Raw genomic sequence first — 21,739 nt, 5'->3', positions numbered from 1 at the left:
TGGTATTCATATACGGTCCCTACATCTACAAGCGTATTTATCCATGCAGCGTTGTCGTAATTATCACTTTCACAGCACCTGTGCGCTTAGCAGTGGGACAAAATGTACATAGAGTACGTAGAACTTGCATCTATCTGTGTTGCCATTTTTTTAACACTCATAGCTCTAGTGGTTTCATACAATTATACTCTTCGTGCGATGGAAATCGGAAAGGGGAAGAAAACGAAGGAACCCAGAGAAGCAAACGCTATGATGGCGAAGAACCCTTCGGACAGATCGGACGAGACTGTCACTTCCATGCACGACGCCGGTGAGTGTTAATCCAGGTATTATATTTAGTCAGGGCACTGCAGATGGCAGTGCTTTGGAGGGGTTTAACCGGTAGGCTTATTGCAGAATACATTTTAGACTGGCGAATAATATTATTGGTCTCGCAAAAATGTTCTGAAAGGATATCTGCAATACAGTGGACATGTAGATTGTGTAGGCCTGTTCTCATTTTCTTGAGGCAGTGCTTGTATATTAGGCATGTTGCATACATGTTAATCTTTCATGGTAAGAACTTTCGGTGAGACGACTGTTGATGTGAGTTGGTACCTAAATTAAAGTATAGGCCCTATTCTTACACTAAATTAATATTCATCGGGTTTTGCAAATGTTTGATTTATCTGATTGGTGTTTTAGGCTGTATTCACGTTTTTTTAAATACATCAGATCTGAATCAACTTCCGTCACGTTAAGTAAGCTTAAAGCCCTACTTGTAGGCCCCTATGGTCAAGCAGAGGAACTATAGTGCTTAATTGCTCTGCTTAACAGAATCAGACAAATGGGTAAAACTTGGCTGGATCATTAAACATTCATGTTTATTGGAGAAAAGTTTTTTTGAATTTCTGTGTTGAATCAGCCTATTAAAGTAGGGTCTATGAGCAGGTATAAAACAAACATGCATATGTATTAAATGGCTGGATTTTGTATCTGCTAGCTAACTAAACTGGAAGCTGATGTAAATAAGCTACCATTGCTTGGGGTAGGGCCTTTGGTATGAAAAGATACTCGATTATCAGGTCAACTTCAACTTGAAAAGGGTGATTGCAGTGGCTCGTCTATATTTATAAATTTCTTACATATTCTGGGTATGACTTCTGTGAATAAACAACCCCTGTGCGAGGGAACTTTAATGGAATGGAATGGTCCGTTCAGCCTGAAATGGACAGAAAATTAGTCCTAACCATTTCCATGTGCTGGTTTAATTTGTTTCAAGATACGTGTATCTTTGAATTGGCAGCATTTATATGCGTTCGTTAGTTTTCATATTAACATAATAAAGCAGGTTTTAGTGAAATGTTACACAACCAAAGTTGTTCAAAATCCATAGAGGTCATTTAGGTCTGCATGTATGCGTTTTCAGCACCGGTAGTTATACTACAACTGTATAGTGCAATGTTCCACACTATATTAACACAGGAGACTCTCCCTGATTATCAGTGATAGCTTGCAGAGTAGTGAATTCTGCTTGAATCATACAAATAGATGAATGGTAGCATCTCGTACCACATATTACCTTGGTAAATCGTTTTACGTGAGTACACAGTGTATTTTATTTATTTATTTTATTCTTTTATCTTTCATTATAGAACCAGAGCCACCAATGGATCCACTAGAATTTTGTGAACATATCCATGGTGAAGTGAAGAGAGTCCAGAATAAAGTGACTACGCGGAAAATTGAAGAGAAAATGACAGCTGAGCAGATACAGGAGGAAAAAGACATGCAGCGGAAACAGTTAGAGGCTATTTTTAACATGATGAAAGACCAAAACGAAAAGTTTGGAGTAGACAGCATGGATGATGTTAAGCAACAAATGAAACTGTATGCCTAGCTAGATGAGCAGGACAATGTAGACAACCTTTATACTGTAAGAGGGGCAAATCTCACTTCAGTTCATCGCTACTGATCTGATCATTTTTCATTAACACTCTACTTAATCACTCTGTTTTTTCAGATATCAGTGGATTGAATTGTTGAATATCAGAAGCACGTCCAGTGATCCGAGCATCATGATCATATCTTTACATTATGTGATATCATAAAATGTGATAGTTCTGTAGTAGATGCCCTCTGACAATCATTCTGTACCAGTGTCTCTTTTACCCACACTTACTGTGACTAGTCTACTCTTTCTGTGTCATTTAGTTTTAATTCCTGGGTGTGGTATAATTCTATTCATTGAGTGAAGCTGGTATCGTTACTGCATTTTACTCATTCACTGATGGACAAATGCAACATTCTTCCTGACTTCTAAAATTTTACTTTTAATATATAATTTTTTTAAATAAACATGTTCTTGTACAGAAAATGCTAATGCACTGCACTTGCCAGAAAGTCATACTGCCTCCCAATGAGGACCCATCAAACACCCAGAAGTAGAACAGTGACATTGTATTGAAGTCAGATGTTGATTTCCCAGCTGTTCATGATGATGTCACAGTGTCACAACAGAATGGAGTTACAGTGCAAACTCGTACAATGTAACATTGTAGATGTTGTGCCACAATCATCTTTTGATGTTATCATGGTTTGGGGTTCTGCTTCACTCTAGTGCAGCCCCGAGCTCCTGGCAAAATATGCTGCCACCTCTTTGCTCACATATTAGGGTTCGGAGCAGTATTTGCATTACATGGCATAGTCAGTGATTGAGAACAGAATAATTCAGTGTTACTTGAACAGGTATCTCTTTGCAGTGTGTGTGAGTAAAAATCTTAGGTGTCAGAAATTAAACCTTATGTCACATGTTAAAACCAGTTTCATAATACCATTCATGTTTTCAATCAAAAGGAAACCTGAGGATTGTTGAAGTGTGGTCTTGATTTACAAGAGCAACTACCTAATCTCCCACTGCTCCATGTAAACGTATACTTGTACAGGTGTTTTGTCATTGATTTTGTTAGATGCGTAAATGGTCATATAAAATAGTACATGGTCAAAGAAATGTTTTCATTGTACCCTGACCCATGCAAATCTCTTCATGAGAGCAGACTTTCTCTCAGGTTATATTCTTTTTTTAAATCAAAAGTAGATTGTAGGAGTTCAGTTTGTTATGGAAACGTTCTATGTACAGTTCATATATATCAGGTTATTCATTCTAAAGTTTGTTGTGAATTATGTATTAAAGATTTAAATTTTACTATTTACATTAAACTATTGTCTTAACCATGTGAATATGTTGTCCTCTTCTTTCCTGATGTGTACCATGTAAACAGTAAAATGTACACTATCTCCAGCATTGACAACTGTTTGAATAACTTTAAGCCTTTTTCCTTTTTTGTGTGTAGTTTTGTGTAGTTCTGTATTGATGTACGGTACAGCCCGATCCTAACGATATACTCTACGCCTATAATCCGTCCATCTTACAAGCATTTTTATCAGGTGTGGGGCGAATCCTATGTGGATCATAAGGCCATGGTGGGCGGCCCTTGCACGGATGTTGGCACTATCCTGATCGCGTCTTACACAGATCTTTGATTGGCAGGCACATGCGGTCTCGTTTAGACTGTTTTGCGGCACTTCAGCCTTTGCCTACACACTGGCTATAAACACGACACGATGTATGTTCAGTTTGTATGCCTAGTTGCGAGCGAACATGGAGAGTAATAGTGAATTGTCCATCATTTGCCTAACTCTCGCTCATTCAAGTCAGCAAAAATGTGAGCTAGTCCAATGTATGACTTCCAAGTTTTGCCCTCCCATTTCTCGACGAAGTTTATTAGTGTGCGGAAATGTAAAATCATAACTGCATTCCCGGACAACCAGAGATAAATCCTCACCAAAAGCTGTACTAATATTATAAATTAGCCATTTGTGTTGCCTAAATTATCATGTATAATTTCTGTTGTAACTGTACATTATAATCCGCATTTAAATTGACTTCCTCAGAAAATTTTGGACTGAGGAAAATTGTGTATGGTACATGTAGGGTATGGTTTTGCATTTACTGAATAATTGCAGAAACAGTCAAAACTCAATCTGTGTAGTATCATGATTATGTGTAAATTAGTAACCAAGTCAAGAACAATGCTGTTTGTGACTTTTTTATTTCAAGAGAACAAACAAGGCTGGCAAACAATGCAGCATTTGTTATCAGTTAGATGAGTTTATGTGTGGATGTTAGCCCACGTCAACAAATTTCTACGTGGATAATGGTAGGATACTACGCCCATCGTACGCGAATGGTTCACCCATCAAGGCTGTATGATCAGCATATGATGTTAACATCTTGTGATATTACGCCCTTCCACATCCGTGCCTGATATATTGTTAGGATCAAGCAGTACTGTACATGATCAAGCAGTACTGTACATGATCAAACAGTACTGTACATGATCAAGCAGTACTGCACATGATTATTCAGATATACTTGAACAAGTATGTACCATATCTGTTCATGAAGGTTCAGCACATGTCTCAACAGGCATATGAATGAAATGATTACAGTGGGTTACCCTGAGTCCATGTGAAACTCGTGTGTAATTCATAATAGCTTTTTGGCATCCACTAAAGCGGTAACCCAAGCCATAACTGGTTAGGTTGAGGAGTCTTGACATGCCTGGCTAGTGAGGTGAATGAGGTAGGTAGATTGCTGAGCCCAGACTAGTAAGGTGTACTGCGATAAAATCTACAAGGCTATGAAAGACAGTATAATTTGAGCACTTCCCAAGTCATTTAAATGCAGTGGACAAACACCACACCCCCATCACATATCTATCCACCTAAAGTTGAAACTTTGTTGGAAATAATAGACAAAACAGCCCAGTATTCAAAGTTAATCTTTTTATATGTTTCAGACAAATGTTGATTTTAGAGTACATACCGTGAACATCAACTTCACCTGCATTTACTAGGCCTATTTTTGATCCAAAATCAGTTTGCACCATACAGACAAATGTTGATTTTAGAGCACATACTGTGAACATCAACTTCACCTGCATTTACTAGGCCTATTCTTGATCCGAAATCAATTTGCACCATACAGACAAATGTTGATTTTAGAGTACATACTGTGAACATCAACTTCACCTGCATTTACTAGGCCTATTCTTGATCCGAAATCAGTTTCCACCATACAGACAAATGTTGATTTTAGAGTACATGCTGTGAACATCAACTTCACCTGCATTTACTAGGCCTATTCTTGATCCGAAATCAGTTTCCACCATACAGACAAATGTTGATTTTAGAGTACATACTGTGAACATCAACTTCACCTGCATTTACTAGGCCTATTCTTGATCCGAAATCAGTTTCCACCATACAGACAAATTTGCATCTAATAAGAAAATTGACCTAGGAAAGATTAGGAGATTCAATGACATAAGTGTCTACATTCCTTCATTTCACAACTGTACTAATTAACTTATATTCCCATTAAACCTCACCTAGGATATAAATCTGAATTTAGGGACTTCTGTACACCTGACAGTATTCTGGGCATGCTAAGCAGGATTCAATAATCTAGAGGCAGGTTTCACTGCACCTGTAACTGGGTAACTGTAATTAATTACATGGTTACCTGGCTGTTGGTAACAAATAACATGGTATGCATGTATGTGCATGTGATGCAGTGGCAGGTGATACCCCAGCTGCGTAACCATTGCAGATAAATTGTGCACACCTCGGGACCATTAATAACAAGTACAGGAATAACCTTGTTCAAGGTCAACTTTCAGTAACACTGAATGAGTACTTGCACTTTTCAGCTTGACATGATACAAGTACTCTTGCTACGATTACTAACTATAACACGTTAAGGTAGGCAGCTTACATCTATATAACAGAAATGTCCTCAGTTCAATTCAACCTGAACACTTTTAACGTGAAATTGAATACCATATCATTTGATGTAAAATTTGTCGTTTATGCACTTTTACATACATACTAAATTTAATTCAATATTCCAACAACAGACTTAAGATTTGAATGATCCATGAAAAACGACTGCTCTACTTGTGCAACGTAATCACCAAGTCAAGTCTAAGAAAGCATTTATAATAATTGATTTCTTCTGCATTAGGTTGTAGGTAATATTTGAGAGCTGCACATGTAGTAACTTCTGCCTGCTAGGCCATATGTACTGCAGTAACCAGTTGATTACTTTAATATTTACATGTATACACACTATAGTCTGTAAACGCCTGTCTCAAAGGACAGAATGTGTGTTTCCTTGTGAAAGACAACCAGTATAAAGCTGAGACATTAGTACATGTATTGTAAACTTTAGCACTGATACTGGGATGGTAAACAATAACCCAACATAAAGTACATGAATATCTCACCTTTAATAACACTGTCAATGTCTGTATATCTAATGTATGTTCAAATAAATCCCTCGATAAAACTCATCATGAATCTTTTCCATGATCAAAAGGTATACAGCCAATAACCTTTAACAGACATGATTGTGGTGAACCAAGAAAATAGCTGAAATTTACTATCATAGCCCAAAAAGGCCGGGGTCCAGGGGCCACCTAGGCCCCGGAAGCTAGAAAAATCTGCGTGGCTGAAAATGGATTCTGGGACGTTTTTGGCTATTAAAATCAAACTAGAATCCTGTAAAATATGAAGAAAACCAACACTGTTTTCTGACTTACAGATTTTCCCATCTGCTTTGTCCCCACAGAACTCTAATCTTCTGGACAGAGAGAAGAATGCATTTTTGTACCAAAGCCAAAATTTAATACATGTAACAGATTTTTTCTGGTTCAGACATTGTTAGCAGTGTACAGGTCATTTTCAGCATTTTCAGTCAAATGTTTAGATTGGCATGTTATGGCACAGAATACAACTGTGCTAGCGCCTTCCGTCCGCAACCCCCATAATGCACATCTTTGTGGCACAACTCGCAGAAAGCCAAACCGGCGGATGTTATCTTCCTCATGAATTTTCCCACGTATTCCCCTTCGACCTTCCGTTCAAGCCAATCCCACCTCCAGATGTTTTTCAACCCCTTGTCCACTGTACGCGCATCAAAATCTTTATCTGATCGATCCACGATACTGCGAGACGTTGCCGCCATTTTTGACCGGGCTGGCTCTGCTTCTGCCTTCGAATAATGGTATTTGGTTCCCGATTGGTTGAAACAGTTCGGCTTAATGAAACACACGATCTGACTGGACAATAGACTCCATTCAGATAACATTATAACCTCCGGCAATGCCAGATTTCGGTAGCCATGCATCGGCAAATTGACAGAATCTTCGACTTTATTTTGAGGAAATAAATCGGAACTTTACAAAATGTTACTACACAGAAAAAAAACGGAAAACAGGTAAATTAATCGAAACTGAACACAGAAAAAGCGGAATTCCGCTAAAAAGCGGAAAAAAATCATGTCTGCTTTAATAAATCCTGAAAGTTGCAGCAACACAATCATAGTAAAGGCTATGCTATGGCTTCAATGCAGGTGGCCATGGCAACCAGTTAGTTACCTCAGCAGAATACTAGAGAATGATGTGATCTGTGGGGTAAACATATCCAACCCACTCAGTGCTACTGTGTGATCTGTAAGGCAAACCTCGATGTCACATATCCAACCCACTCAGTGCTACTGTGTGATCTGTAAGGCAAACCTCGATGTCACATATCCAACCCACTCAGTGCTACTGTGTGATCTGTAAGGCAAACCTCGATGTCACATACCCAACTCACTCAGTGCTACTGTGTGATCTGTAAGGCAAACCTCGATGTCACATATCCAACTCACTCAGTGCCACTGTGTGATCTGTAAGGCAAACCTCGATGTCACATATCCAACTCACTCAGTGCTACTGTGTGATCTGTAAGGCAAACCTCGATGTCACATATCCAACCCACTCAGTGCCACTGTGTGATCTGTAAGGCAAACCTCGATGTCACATATCCAACTCACTCAGTGCTACTGTGTGATCTGTAAGGCAAACCTCGATGTCACATATCCAACTCACTCAGTGCTACTGTGTGATCTGTAAGGCAAACCTCGATGTCACATATCCAACCCACTCAGTGCTACTGTGTGATCTGTAAGGCAAACCTCGATGTCACATATCCAACCCACTCAGTGCTACTGTGTGATCTGTAAGGCAAACCTCGATGTCACATATCCAACTCACTCAGTGCTACTGTGTGATCTGTAAGGCAAACCTCGATGTCACATATCCAACCCACTCAGTGCTACTGTGTGATCTGTAAGGCAAACCTTGATGTCACACATCCAACCCACTCAGTGCTACTGTGTGATCTGTAAGGCAAACCTGTGGGTCATATATCCCACCATCTCAGTACCACTGTGTGATCTGCAAGGCAATCCTCTGTGTCACATAGATGACATTCTCAATACTGCTGTGGTGTATAAGGTAAACCCTCTCTCCCACGACCTCAAGTTATGATGAATTCTGGATCAGTGACATTTAGAAGCTGATATACACGCCGCGACAATTCCTTCCCAATCCTGCGGTTGGTTGTCAAAGCACCTGCGCCACGTCGTACCTGTCAAAAGAATGTTTCAGATATTTGCCATTTAATTAAGCTCAGTCTGCTGAAACACAAAGCTTTTCTGAATGTTAGAATCAGAAACATTTAAAGCTTGTCATTAAGATGTAACACACAAGCCTGTAACACATGTTCAAGTCCTGGCTATCCCCACACATACCACACTGTCATCCAGTAATCCCTCCCTGTAACACACACGCCTGTAACACATGCTCAAGTCCAGGCTATCCCCACACATACCACAATGTCCTCCAGTAATCCCTCCCTGTAACACACAAGCCTGTAACACATGTTCCAGTCCCGTCTATCCCCACACATACCACAATGTTCTCCAGTTATCCATCCCTATGACACACAAGCCTGTAACACATGCTCTAGTCCAGGCTATCCCCACACATACCCAAAATGTCCTCCAGCAATCCCTGACTGTAACACACAAGCCTGTAACACATTCCCCAGTCCTGTCTATCCCCACATATGCCACAATGTTCTCCAGTAATCTCTCCCTATAACACACAAGCCTGTGACACATGCTCCTGCCCTGTTTATCCCCACACATGCCACAATGTCCTCCAGTTATCCCTCCATATAACATACAAGCCTGTAACACATGCTCCAGTCTTGTCTCTCCCCATACATACCACAATGTTCTTCAGTAAGCTCTCCCTATAACACACACGCCTGTGACACATGCTCCTGCCCTGTTTATCCCCACACATGCCACAATGTCCTCCAGTTATCCCTCCATATAACATACAAGCCTGTAACACATGCTCCAGTCTTGTCTATCCATATACATACCACAATGTTCTTCAGTAATCCCTCCCTGTAACATAAGCCTGTAACACATGCCCCAGTCCTGTCTATGCCCACACATGCCACAATATTCTTCAGTAATCTCTCCCTATAACACACAAGCCTGTGACACATGCTCCTGCCCTGTTTATCCCCACACATGCCACAATGTCCTCCAGTTATCCCTCCATATAACATACAAGCCTGTAACACATGTTCCAGTCTTGTCTATCCATACACATACCACAATGTTCTTCAGTAATCCCTCCCTGTAACACATAAGCCTGTAACACATGCCCCAGTCCTGTCTATTCCCACACATGCCACAATATTTTTCAGTAATCTCTCCCTATAACACACAAGCCTGTGACACATGCTCCTGCCCTGTTTATCCCCACACATGCCACAATGTCCTCCAGTTATCCCTCCATATAACATACAAGCCTGTAACACATGCTCCAGTCTTGTCTCTCCCCATACATACCACAATGTTCTTCAGTAAGCTCTCCCTATAACACACACGCCTATGACACATGCTCCTGCCCTGTTTATCCCCACACATGCCACAATGTCCTCCAGTTATCCCTCCATATAACATACAAGCCTGTAACACATGTTCCAGTCTTGTCTATCCATACACATACCACAATGTTCTTCAGTAATCCCTCCCTGTAACACATAAGCCTGTAACACATGCCCCAGTCCTGTCTATTCCCACACATGCCACAATATTTTTCAGTAATCTCTCCCTATAACACACAAGCCTGTGACACATGCTCCTGCCCTGTTTATCCCCACACATGCCACAATGTCCTCCAGTTATCCCTCCATATAACATACAAGCCTGTAACACATGCTCCAGTCTTGTCTCTCCCCATACATACCACAATGTTCTTCAGTAATCCCTCCCTGTAACACATAAGCCTGTAACACATGCCCCAGTCCTGTCTATCCCCACATATGCCACAATGTTCTCCAGTAATCTCTCCCTATAACACACAAGCCTGTGACACATGCTCCTGCCCTGTTTATCCCCACACATGCCACAATGTCCTCCAGTTATCCCTCCATATAACATACAAGCCTGTAACACATGCTCCAGTCTTGTCTCTCCCCATACATACCACAATGTTCTTCAGTAAGCTCTCCCTATAACACACACGCCTGTGACACATGCTCCTGCCCTGTTTATCCCCACACATGCCACAATGTCCTCCAGTTATCCCTCCATATAACATACACGCCTGTAACACATGCTCCAGTCTTGTCTCTCCCCACACATACCACAATGTTCTTCAGTAATCCCTCCTTGTAACACATAAGTCTGTAACACATGCCCCAGTCCTGTCTATGCCCACACATGCCACAATATTCTTCAGTAATCTCTCCCTATAACACACAAACCTATAACATGTTCCAGTCCTGTCTATCCCCACACATGCCACAATGTCCTCCAGCAATCCCTTCCTATAACACACCCTCAACCCTGTTTATCCCCATACATACCACAATGTCCTCCAGCAATCGTTCAGCCTCTCTTTCACTGGAACACTTTTGGTATGCCTGAATAAAAAAAAAGATATTATTTATTAATAACATTATTTAGTATTATTCCAAACAAAGTATGCAAATAAAGTTATGTTTTCTGTACAAAGTTAACTGACCAATTATCAGCTGGAAAAAAAGAAGGCTTATACAGGTTTACATACTTTACATAGGGTGTGGCAACATTTAAAACATACCATTTTAAACAAATAAAATCAAATTTCACTTTGCATCACATGCATGTCTCTCTGTAATAGAATCAAACTGCATTCAAGCTGAAGTTGATTGCCCACCTCAATGAGTAAACGAGGTGAAGGGTAGGCAGAGATGATAGCATTAGCCATCTCGGTACTGATTGTCTTAAACTGCTGTAGTTGTTGCTTCCACACTTTCAGCAAGCCAGTTCCATTTTTATCCACTTTACCAACAGTGCCTCCCTCACAATGGAAAGAGAAGGCAGACTCGAGGCGATCTTTCCTAAAAAAATAACAAAAAATCAATCTTGCTCACATCGTTTTTAAGCGGAAAATGTTAATCAAATAAGTCTTAGTAGTCAGCTTTACGACTGATGGAAAACTACCTTTCTGCTTCAGGTACCTAATATTAAGTCTAAGCCTTTCCAAAACAAAGTCTCACCAGCAGTAATGGAAAGTTCTCTCCTGAGACAACCCATAAGGCAGCTGGGCTAGCAATGACCCCTGAATGAGTTCAAGTATGCTTATGTGAATACTCAGCAATTTTGTTATTTGACTTATTTATGTAATTTTTGTTTAATGCCATATTCAAAAGTATTTCACTTATTAAATGGCAGTTGTATGTGTGGAGGCAACCAGAGTATCCAGTGTAAACCACTGACCTTTGTCAAGTAACTGACAAACTTTCCCACATCTGACACACAGATATATATGCCACATTGGTGAGAATGGTCTTCAACTAATTTTACATTGCTCAAATGGCTTACTGCAACCAACACTGGGACACAATATAACCTAGTGGTACATACTTAAGAGGGGCCTCTGCCACAGCCTTGGTGAAGGTCTTAACCAAATCTGCGAGTTCTTTACTGCTGTCTATTAACTGGTAGTTACAGCCAGTCTCTAACTGTAGACCCACAAGCACCTGATACAATAAGAGAGGATGGAACACCAAAGTCAATTACTAAGTTTCAGACAAATCAATGACCCTTACTGAACCAAATTAACCAGCTCCTGAACAACAAGTAAGAGCAAGCTGCCCCTTGAGATTCCCAGGCTTGTTGGAGGGTAACACACAAATCTAGCATGGTTAAAATGCATGAAAAATAATTAACAATCCTCAGAGATTTACTAAGTAATTATAAGTAAATATTTTTTCATCGTAATACAATAGAGCTTATTTTTACACTGCAGATAAAGGGTTTAAAATACACAAATATCATGTTTAATATGTAAAATTCAAACAGAGTATGCATAACTAAGGGATTTTCATTAGCCGCCAAAATTTGTTTTATTGCAGCTAACATGAATTTCATGTTTACTTCTGATATAACAGTCCCGCAGTAACATAAACTCCGCAAACAGAACTTATAACTGGGCTAAAAATACCAACCTCTTCAACTTCTATACGAGACAATATCACTTTATTCTGTTGTTTAGCCCGCTTCTTGTTGGGCACTTCTTGACCAGCTGTTCTAACAGCCTCCCTATGCTGTCTCTGAACACAGTTCTTCATCTCCCTGAGGGTCAGTTAAAAGAAGTGTTGGTGTATCTCTGCTTTCTCTGCTACAAAATGCCACGACAAAAGTGAGGTAAATGATGATTTATAGTATATGACTCACATGCTAATGAAAGGGGCACTTGGCACTTTAGCAGGAAAATGACACACACTTTTGTCTCACTACTGTCATTGCCCACATCATGATACCAGTAAAGAGAGGATGTGCAGTGCACCGTACCTGAAGTACTGAGTCATACCCAGAGCGAATAGGGTCACCCTGCTGTTGTCGTATACCTGCTGAATATGCTGGACATGACTGACTAAAGTTGGTTCATTACAAAACCCTTCTTGTTGAGCCTGGATGAAGTAAGAGACATGAGAAAAATCAGTAGGCACAGAAGTGTAACATGAACATTACAGTGCAAGGGGCATTTTAAAAATCACGAAGAAAAGTAAAGAGACACATTGAGAAAAACACCTTTCCTGTCACCAAATTATGACCATGATTTCAAAATTCCATAAACAAATAAGCCAACATGCCTAACATTGTCTCTTTAGCTTGAAGAAAATAAGATAAACAAACACAAAGCATTCTTCCTCTACAAGTTGGATAAGCCACAATTTGAAAATTATAACTACTTACATTCATTATCTCTATATTTGGACATTTTACCGTCTTTTGCACAAATAAGATCTGAAATATACATTGCGATTGTATATCCTTTGAAGTCTGTGTCAATTAACCTGTCTTGAGTTCTGCACCAGCTGTACAAAATCCAGTTTGGTCAACACCACCAATACCTCCTTTTCTGTCTGCTCCTCTTCTATCATTTCAAACTACAACAAACCATTATGGAGGCAAATCACATGTAAGTGTATCCAACACATTTTCTCACACTGTCCCAATTATTTTAACCTGATGTTTTTCGTATTTTAATGATCTGTGGATTCTTCCAAATACTATACATTTAGATAAAAGTTATTTTAACAAATCAGTACAGTTTTCCATTATTTTACTGAAGGAAAATGTTAAAAGGCACTAGTTGTAGTGACAGCTTTTTTTTCACCACTTTTAATCATGTCTAACATTACCTTCATTGTATTTCCTGATACTGTTAAAACTAGCTTCTAATACCTAATCACACAACATGTACTTACTGATCCATCATCTGCCATTCGATGTTCCAAATGTTTTCGTCTCCAGATAACTGTGTTAGGTACAGCTAAGGACTCAGCCACACACTTCACCTCTGAGTCATCGAATGCTGCCAGCACAGCAGCACCTGGTCCTGCATTTATCACTCCCAGATCTACCACAACTGTGATGTACTAGAGCAAATGTATTTGGATGAGAAAAAAAAAATATGAATCCCATCAATGGGATTTTAACTTAAGACCTAATACATATACATCTGCCAATACAGACAAACTCATGACTGTTCCACTCTTAAGCTCAGAATAAGGTCATACAATGTTTATCGACAAAACGAATCCTATAAACATCAAGCTTTTTGAGGAACATAACTGTGGTTAATTATATCTTTGATGCCAGGCACATTTTCCTGATTTTGCCAGTAAGCAGAATCATCCTGTAAGAATCACAGCAGTTAGACTTGTATTTCTGCAACTTGGTTGCGCTTCTGTTAAAGGGGAGGTAACTCACTTTCATACAATCACCTGGCCTCAGTTGTTTCTTTGCTTCCTGCATGGCTTTTCTGACTTGCACCTCCCTTTTTTTCCTTTCCTCTTTTTCTTTCTTCTCCTGCTCTCTTTGGACTTTTCGGTGCTAGGATTCAAATGAAACCAGTTATTTGATTGTACACACTTGTCTAACCTTATTCAACAATTTGTCAAATTGAAAGAAAAGTTATTTAATGACTGGTTTTATTAAATTCTGTAGGTTACATTTATTTAGATACAAATCATGAAAATACATGATACATAATACATTGTGTTGGCTGTGTACAGTCAGTTTTTAATGGATCAACTGACATTCTGTAACTGGTATACAGATCTGTGGTCTCTTTTAAAATTTGACAGACAAAATACACTATACTCTAAGCAAACAACATACATATAACTACATTACAGCTCATATAATTTGTATTACCAATTTTACAATCAAGTTCCGTTTCAGTTCTCTGCTTGACACTCACCTCAGTTTGGCGTTTACTCTCAGCTATTTCTCCTGGGGTCCTCCTTTTCTTTTTAGCCTTCCCATCAGGTGCAACTGTGTTTCCTGAAGATATGGATATACCTGATGCCTGGCTGCAGGGTAAAGTGTCTACAGATCTCTGGGACCACTCTGAACTGGGAACACTAGCAGAATCTGTGTAGGCATGTGAATCCATGTAGTCCATGGGTTCATAGCAGTCCAGGTCTGGCAACTCCTCAGTGTCCATAATGATATCAATAGTTGATTTTGGTGTAGAGTTCCCAATACAGGTATTTCTATTAGAGAGTAAGGATGACAGAGGCTTAGATTCTTCAACACTCAAGTCATCTCCACTGGATATAGAAAGAGCTTTGGATTCCATAGGACTAGGGAGCTCATCCCCTTCTGAACTGTCAGATATTTCATGTCCTCCATACATCTCAACTGTAGCCTCGCATGCAACAGTGGTGGGTTTTTTCAAAGATGTCTCTGTGTGGTCAACAATCTGTACGCAATCATCATCAGAGTTTATCTCTGTACAACTGCTTCCACTCTTTTCATGAGCACTGCATTTCGCTGATGGCAAACACACTGGGTTATCCCAATCGCTGTCACTGTTTATATCAGTAGAACTGCACCCAGTGTCACTGGGAGTCTTTCTGATGTGCGAAAGATAAAATCCACTGTTTGAAATGTCGCTAACTTGATATACCTGATCATTATCATTAGCTCCAAGCTCACTGTGAAGAAACTGAACACAAAAAAGATATAAATGATTCAACAACAAATACATCTACATTTATCTTAAAATTTTAGGACACACCCCTTCAATTTGAAATTTAATATATGTATGAAAATAACACTGCTGACACAATCTATGTCCCTCATCATTTATTTACCTCTGCATGCAGTTCTGACATGACAATGACAGGAGCTAGGCATGTACATACTAATTTAAAGTAGTACTGGGAATATGATATATGTACATAATACTTTTCAGTTCACTTAGTTACAACATCAAAAACATTTTGTGATCTTGTAAGGTTTATAATTCTGGGAATAATCATGCAAACATAATTAGCAACCTCATTAAATCATCAGCAGATAACACCACAGCTGATAGCATTTTGTGACACCACTGAAAACTAGCTACATGTAGCACACGACGCCGTTGTGTTAGTGAGGTACATGGAGCTTCCGATACTGAGAGTGGGTATTCATTGTATACATACCGTCCCATCTAAAAAATTGTTAACAGTGGTTTCAACACATCCAGTGACCATCAAGTCATTCCGAATATCTTTTTGTCTTGCAAAGGGACAGATGAGAGACACCTGCACCACATCTTCCTCCAAGAAAACTTCACGTTCTGTGTCTTCAGACTGAGACATTTCGAAATTTGCGCTGACAGCCGCACAACATTTGTAAATTCCACCATTTCCGGTAAATAGTTCACCTAATGAACCATTCTTCAGCGCTCTTAACAGTGTGTGTCGTGGATTGAAAACTTTTCTCAAACCACAAACCCGTCATAGTTTTGAAGGCGGATCTTAGAGAAAGGTGTATAATCAGAATGTAAGACTAATTATTTTTAGTGCGTAAGAATAAGACGGGAATTATTTTCAATATGGCAGCCCCCATCATGGGAAAGATGTTCGGTAGTTGCCAGTCAATTTTAAAGAATATCGGTAGGTTTGAAGGGGTGTTTCAATTTTTATCCACCTCGAGGACGCGACCTCGCTAGCTAGTTCATAGGTAACAGATACATTTTTCGATCTTTCCTCACATTTGCATGGATCACACTGTGTGTGGATCACATTGTGTGTGGTGGCCGATCGATTACCTCGCAACCCGTGTGAATTCGATTTGAGTTCATATTCAACACGGGTGATATCTAAGTCTACGACTTCAAAATCAGTCGTCTTAGCTTTTGACTGACAGGGTGTCCAGCCTAAATTAGTGGGAGTAAAGTATTGAGCGCTGTCACGTGTTAGAGTTATGCCAGTTCATGGAAGAGGCTAATACTATGCCTGCAGCTTTGAACTAGGACCTTCATTACATTACGATGATTCATGGGGGAAGAGCCAACATTTCTAAGGGCCTAGCTCTGCATATTTCTACATTTGCTTACACTGCCGTAGAGCTCTGCATCCTTATATTTATTTGTCTTGGAGTATTGCCAGAGTTCCGTTGCCTCGCACCTCAGGGCTCCTGTGTCTCCTGCAAAAATACAGATGTGCACAAACGTGTGCACTTACAGTTTTAGTCCAGTACCTAGACCATTGTTACCTTCCCTGATCTGTCAAAATAGGGTCTAGTACTGACCACTTCAATTGCTGAAGTTGCCGCTGTTTCATTGGCTGAGATATGATCTCCTTAGTAACAAGCGACGTGGGTAAAGAAAACAATCCTTCCAAAGTTATTGCATAGGAAAATGCCTATTTTGAATTGCTGTCAGAGATCTTGTATCCATTGGATTTGTATAATTTTCAGCTTTCCAGATAGTCTGAGTATTTCTGCAGTGCTTTCGTGATGTTATTTTGTACAACTTGGCCTTGCGGCTCATGAGCGAAGTGGCGAAAAGTGACTTTTTCCCCAATGCTTTAACATTGGGTGGCCATTTTGTTTTAGACAAACAGGTGGTCATGTGACCTCCAACTTTACTGAAGTACCATATGGCAGTAAACAACAATCAAATAAAATATGAAATAAAGAACTATGGCACTGTCCTCAAGGGGCCGTTCATAAAGTACCTATTTTCATATTGTTAGCTATTTGACCCCCTTCCCCCCGTTTGTATCTTGTGCAAAATGCCTTGAACTCCCCTCCCTGCATGTACTTAGTACATTGATCCATACAGATTTTCATTTATGGGGAACGACCACAAGACACTGATACAGCCAATAGTGTTATATCAAGGCTGGCAAGTACTCGGGGGACTATACGTCTGTGGTTTGCATGTGCCAATGAGATAACAGGACATTTCAATGTCTAAGACAGTTAATGATAGTGTGGACTATTTTACGGAAGATTTTTGGAGGTTAGTAAGGTTACACCAGACTGAATATGGTTTTATAAATGCACTGCCAAATTTTGGTGACCGCTACTTCTCTAATTTATGTTCCACACTATATACAGGCATGATTGTTGCTGTTTTTTGGTTTCATTCCAAAACTTCTGACATAGCACTTCTGTTTTTTCATCCAGATAAGCATTGAGCAGCGTCTAGTGTCATTTCCACTTCTGATGAGCCATGATTGATTAGCTTAGCCAGAGTACACAGGCCACTCAGACCAGGTGCTATTTACTGGCAAGCATCAGTCACACCTATCTTATACAGGACTTCGCTGTACAATGCATGGCAGCTATTACTAATAGCGTGTATCATTTATACATTTACAGTTGCTATTCCAGCAGGTTTCGATTCTCAGATGTGGCAGAGTGTTAGATGTGCTTCAAAGAAAGCAGGAGGTTCCACTAAAAATATGAAAGGTCGTACAATTGGTAAACGCAGGGGATGGAAGAGACAGGATGGCCAGTTTGTCCACGCTGGAGAGATCCTGGTACGACAACTTGGCTTGCGCTACTATCCGGGACAGTATGTAAGTATAGCCATGATCTGCTATCCCTACCTACATGTAGATTCTACTCATGTGCACTGTAGAGGACTAGAATACTCGGTATACATTTAACGTCTTTGTGAAGAAAGCAGATATACATTAACATCTTTGTGAAGAAAGCAGATATACATGAACGTCTTTGTGAAGAAAGCAGATATATGTTAACGTCTTTGTGAAGAAAGCAGATATACATTAACGTCTTTGTGAAGAAAGCAGATATACGTTAACGTCTTTGTGAAGAAAGCAGGTGTTACAATTTTTCTTGACAATACAAAAGATTTTCTTGTTAGCACCAGATACTCCTAGTTCTTAAGAATGTCCTACTTTGATGAAATGGCTCACATTTCAGTAGTCCTTTTTTTATAGTTTTCATTTTAATTCTGACCATTCTTGCTAAACTGGAGTAGGAAAACTTTGGTTATATAGAGGTTATGAAAATTTTATGTCACAGTGAATTATTATAATATATATTGTTCTTATAGGTGAGGGCTGGCTTTGACAACACACTAACAGCTTTAGAAGATGGACAAGTTATTGTTACTTGTGAGAAGTTATCTCCATATCCAGACAGTCCTCTGTATGAACCAGTCTCACAGGGACTAACAGTCTATAAGAAGTTTTTTCATGTGCTTCCTGTACCTCAACATGGGAAGTTCAAACTTGTCTCTCAAGTCTGATGCTGCTGGTACTAGTGTGTGTGTAACCTTCAATGGCAAAGGGATCGCTACTGGATATTCCATGTGATCCCTAAAAAGCAGAGTTTGGAGGGAAGTGCAAACTTCCATGAATCTGGGGTTGTTCACAGGAAGTAGTGGCCACTTGGCATTATTTAGCGCCACTAGCGTTGAACATTACCAGTGATCGCCAACAATTTCCACTCATGTTACCTTGGGTTAAGTGAACATATATGTGCTGAAATAAATGGAAGTAGTGCTTCAAGTGTGATTTGTCTGTATGACCCAGTAGCAGACCACAAGTCAATATTTTCAGCTTTGACCAGACAATGACATTCTTCATCAGTTCACATACACACGTGGAATTTGTTGTTATAGGAGAATTACAGATACTGAGATGGACACGCCAATTCCACAGTGTGGAATTAGAACTGTCTACATGCTCTCACATTCATGGTTTGTGTCAGTCTTTACGAGGGCCTCTCAATATGAAGTTATGTGACATGTACGGACTGGAATTTATTAAAGGAGAAGAAAACATAAAAAGGATACCAAAATCAGATGAAAGAGTGTCAAAACTTATTTGCAAGTATGATCTTTAATTTTTTTTTTGAAGAGAAAAGCGTGTTTGAAAATATTTTTATATGGTGGGTATTTGGGACCAAGTATTGGTATTTATCATTGCTGCATAATAATGTTCTAAATAAGGATGTGATGCTTGTCCAATAAATTTATTTGAATGTAAATTTGTTTATATCGACATATATGCATTTAACCTAAATACGATAATATTTATGAACATATTAAAAATATAAATTTGATCCAAATTGAGGTTTAATACATTTGTTAGCTCACAAGAACAAATTCTAGTGCAAAAATATTTGTTAAACCTGTGTTACATCCTCATTTATGATGTTATTAAACAAAGACTATAAATACCAAAAGGTGATCCCAAATACCCACCATACAAAAATTATTTCCAAATGTCTTTTCGTCCTTACGGAAAAATGGGAAAAAATATTGAAGACAACATTGAAGAATGACTTTTCTCACTCTTTCATCTGAACTTTGTCATTTTTATGTTTTCTCCACCTTTAAGGAGGCGGAAGTTTAGCTGTGTTCTAGAGAGGTGGTGGTAATGTGAAGCCACACCTTGATCAATTGTTACATCAAACATTTGTTCTAGTGCAATATATATAATATAACACTAAAATGGCTTCAAGGCCCTGCAGCTGGCTGTTGGACAGATCCCCATTGTGGAATTTCTTCAGCTTCTTGCCACATGAAGGTAGTTTCATCCACCCTTTAAAACTGACTGCCATCTTGTAACTGAAATACTCAGGACAAAAAACAAGCAGTGAAAGATCAGGAAGTTTTGTACCGATGTCTGTTAATGTTATGGAACATAATTTTTCATTTGGTCAAAAGTAAATGCTAACATGTAAGAGGCAGTTGTAATGTGGCAAAACTTGTAGTGTAGATTGTTTATCAAGTTGGAGTACTTGTACCATGACAGTGTCATCACACTACTACTGAATGACTTGCAAGACAATACAATCACAGGCCTAGGTCTAAATTTTACCAGGAATTGTCTACGAAAGACTCATCTTATTGTATTCAATGCCTTGGAATGGTGCAGTATAATTAAGTGAATGTGTGATATCTTGAAATAAAGTTGTTATAAATTTCATTCTTGCTATTTTTATTTTTTTTTCTGAGAAACCAGAAACAATGTATCATCTAAAAATTTGATATCTGCATTGATCTTGAGATACATGTAATACTTAAATCATATAAAATTTGCAAAAGGTTGCGGGTTTCCTTGGAATCTGCCGAGTGTTCCTCCCACTATAACCCTGCTCGTCACTGTACAAGTGAAACATTCTCGAGTAAAGCATGAAGCACCAATCAAATAAATGAATTATTTAAAGTCTGATTTATTTTAGATATAACAAGCATTCAAAGTTTCCCTTGCATATGTAAAAACATTGATGGTTTGTGATTCCAGAACTAGGCAAGTCATGCCTTCTCTCTGTTTTAAGATGACTAAACACACAAAATTGTATATCTAAATTTAAGATCTGTTAAAAACTATTGTAAGGATAATAGCATCATAGTAAAAACACACAAATAAAACATGAACAACTTTATTAAATACCAAAATGAACAACACTCCATATTTCATTTGCATAGTTTTTTTTTTCACATGTTCATTCCATAGAAAACCACCAAAAGAAAAACGCATAGAATAGTTGAACTGTACGTGTGGAAAACTTTGCTTTTCAAAATAATGACTGTTTCCATCCCAGTTAAGTGCTGAGGCACATGTATACTGGATGAAGACTGGCAGCCTGTGGCTAGCGCAGCACAAAGATTCCAGTCTTGCCAGAGCAGTCGCTACAAGTTCAAGCCCAGCTTATGCTATCTTCCTCTCTGGATGTACATGGGATCGTCTGCCAGCAGATTGTTGTTGGATTACCCCAGGCACTGCCCAGTTTCCTCCCACCATAATGCTGACCACCATTACATATGAAATATTTCTGAGTTTTACGTAAAGCACCCAAAAAATATATAACATAAATAGATTTTAAAAACTTCAACTGTTGGAAAATCGAAGAGTCTTAAAGCAGTTAATTATACCGATGGGTTTGAACTCTCTTATACTAAAATGTACATGTGCTCAAAACTCATCTGATCTATACTTGAAATGTTAAGTCCAAAAACTGAAACAGAAT

At 39.1% G+C, this 21,739-nt stretch overlaps 3 protein-coding genes across 3 annotated transcripts; 2 read left to right on the top strand and 1 right to left on the bottom strand.

The window, feature by feature from the left end:
- The first annotated feature begins 61 nt into the window (after nucleotides 1-61).
- Nucleotides 62-3,235, top strand: LOC135482272 (matrix-remodeling-associated protein 7-like). The gene is made up of 2 exons (XM_064762171.1): nucleotides 62-310; nucleotides 1,635-3,235. The coding sequence occupies exons 1-2, from the start codon at nucleotides 103-105 to the stop codon at nucleotides 1,877-1,879; spliced, it is 453 nt and encodes a 150-aa protein (XP_064618241.1). The 5' UTR covers nucleotides 62-102; the 3' UTR covers nucleotides 1,880-3,235.
- A 4,784-nt stretch (nucleotides 3,236-8,019) lies between these two features.
- LOC135461535 (crossover junction endonuclease EME1-like) lies at nucleotides 8,020-16,101 on the bottom strand. Its single transcript, XM_064738673.1, has 11 exons — nucleotides 15,943-16,101; nucleotides 14,712-15,461; nucleotides 14,219-14,341; nucleotides 13,714-13,884; nucleotides 13,300-13,392; nucleotides 12,794-12,912; nucleotides 12,448-12,574; nucleotides 11,864-11,979; nucleotides 11,154-11,337; nucleotides 10,822-10,878; nucleotides 8,020-8,517 (listed from the first exon to the last, which is right to left on the bottom strand). The coding sequence occupies exons 1-11, from the start codon at nucleotides 16,099-16,101 to the stop codon at nucleotides 8,407-8,409; spliced, it is 2,010 nt and encodes a 669-aa protein (XP_064594743.1). The 3' UTR covers nucleotides 8,020-8,406.
- A 256-nt stretch (nucleotides 16,102-16,357) lies between these two features.
- On the top strand, nucleotides 16,358-20,687 carry LOC135481967 (large ribosomal subunit protein bL27-like). Its single transcript, XM_064761763.1, has 3 exons — nucleotides 16,358-16,398; nucleotides 18,113-18,312; nucleotides 18,813-20,687. Exons 1-3 carry the CDS (start codon nucleotides 16,362-16,364, stop codon nucleotides 19,005-19,007), a joined length of 432 nt encoding a protein of 143 aa, XP_064617833.1. The 5' UTR covers nucleotides 16,358-16,361; the 3' UTR covers nucleotides 19,008-20,687.
- The last annotated feature ends 1,052 nt before the right edge of the window (nucleotides 20,688-21,739 follow it).

This window comes from Liolophura sinensis, chromosome 1, assembly GCF_032854445.1.
Source record: "Liolophura sinensis isolate JHLJ2023 chromosome 1, CUHK_Ljap_v2, whole genome shotgun sequence".
Lineage (NCBI taxonomy): Eukaryota > Metazoa > Mollusca > Polyplacophora > Chitonida > Chitonidae > Liolophura > Liolophura sinensis.
Note: the sequence above shows the minus strand (reverse complement) of the source record. Positions and strands in the feature narration are given on the sequence as shown.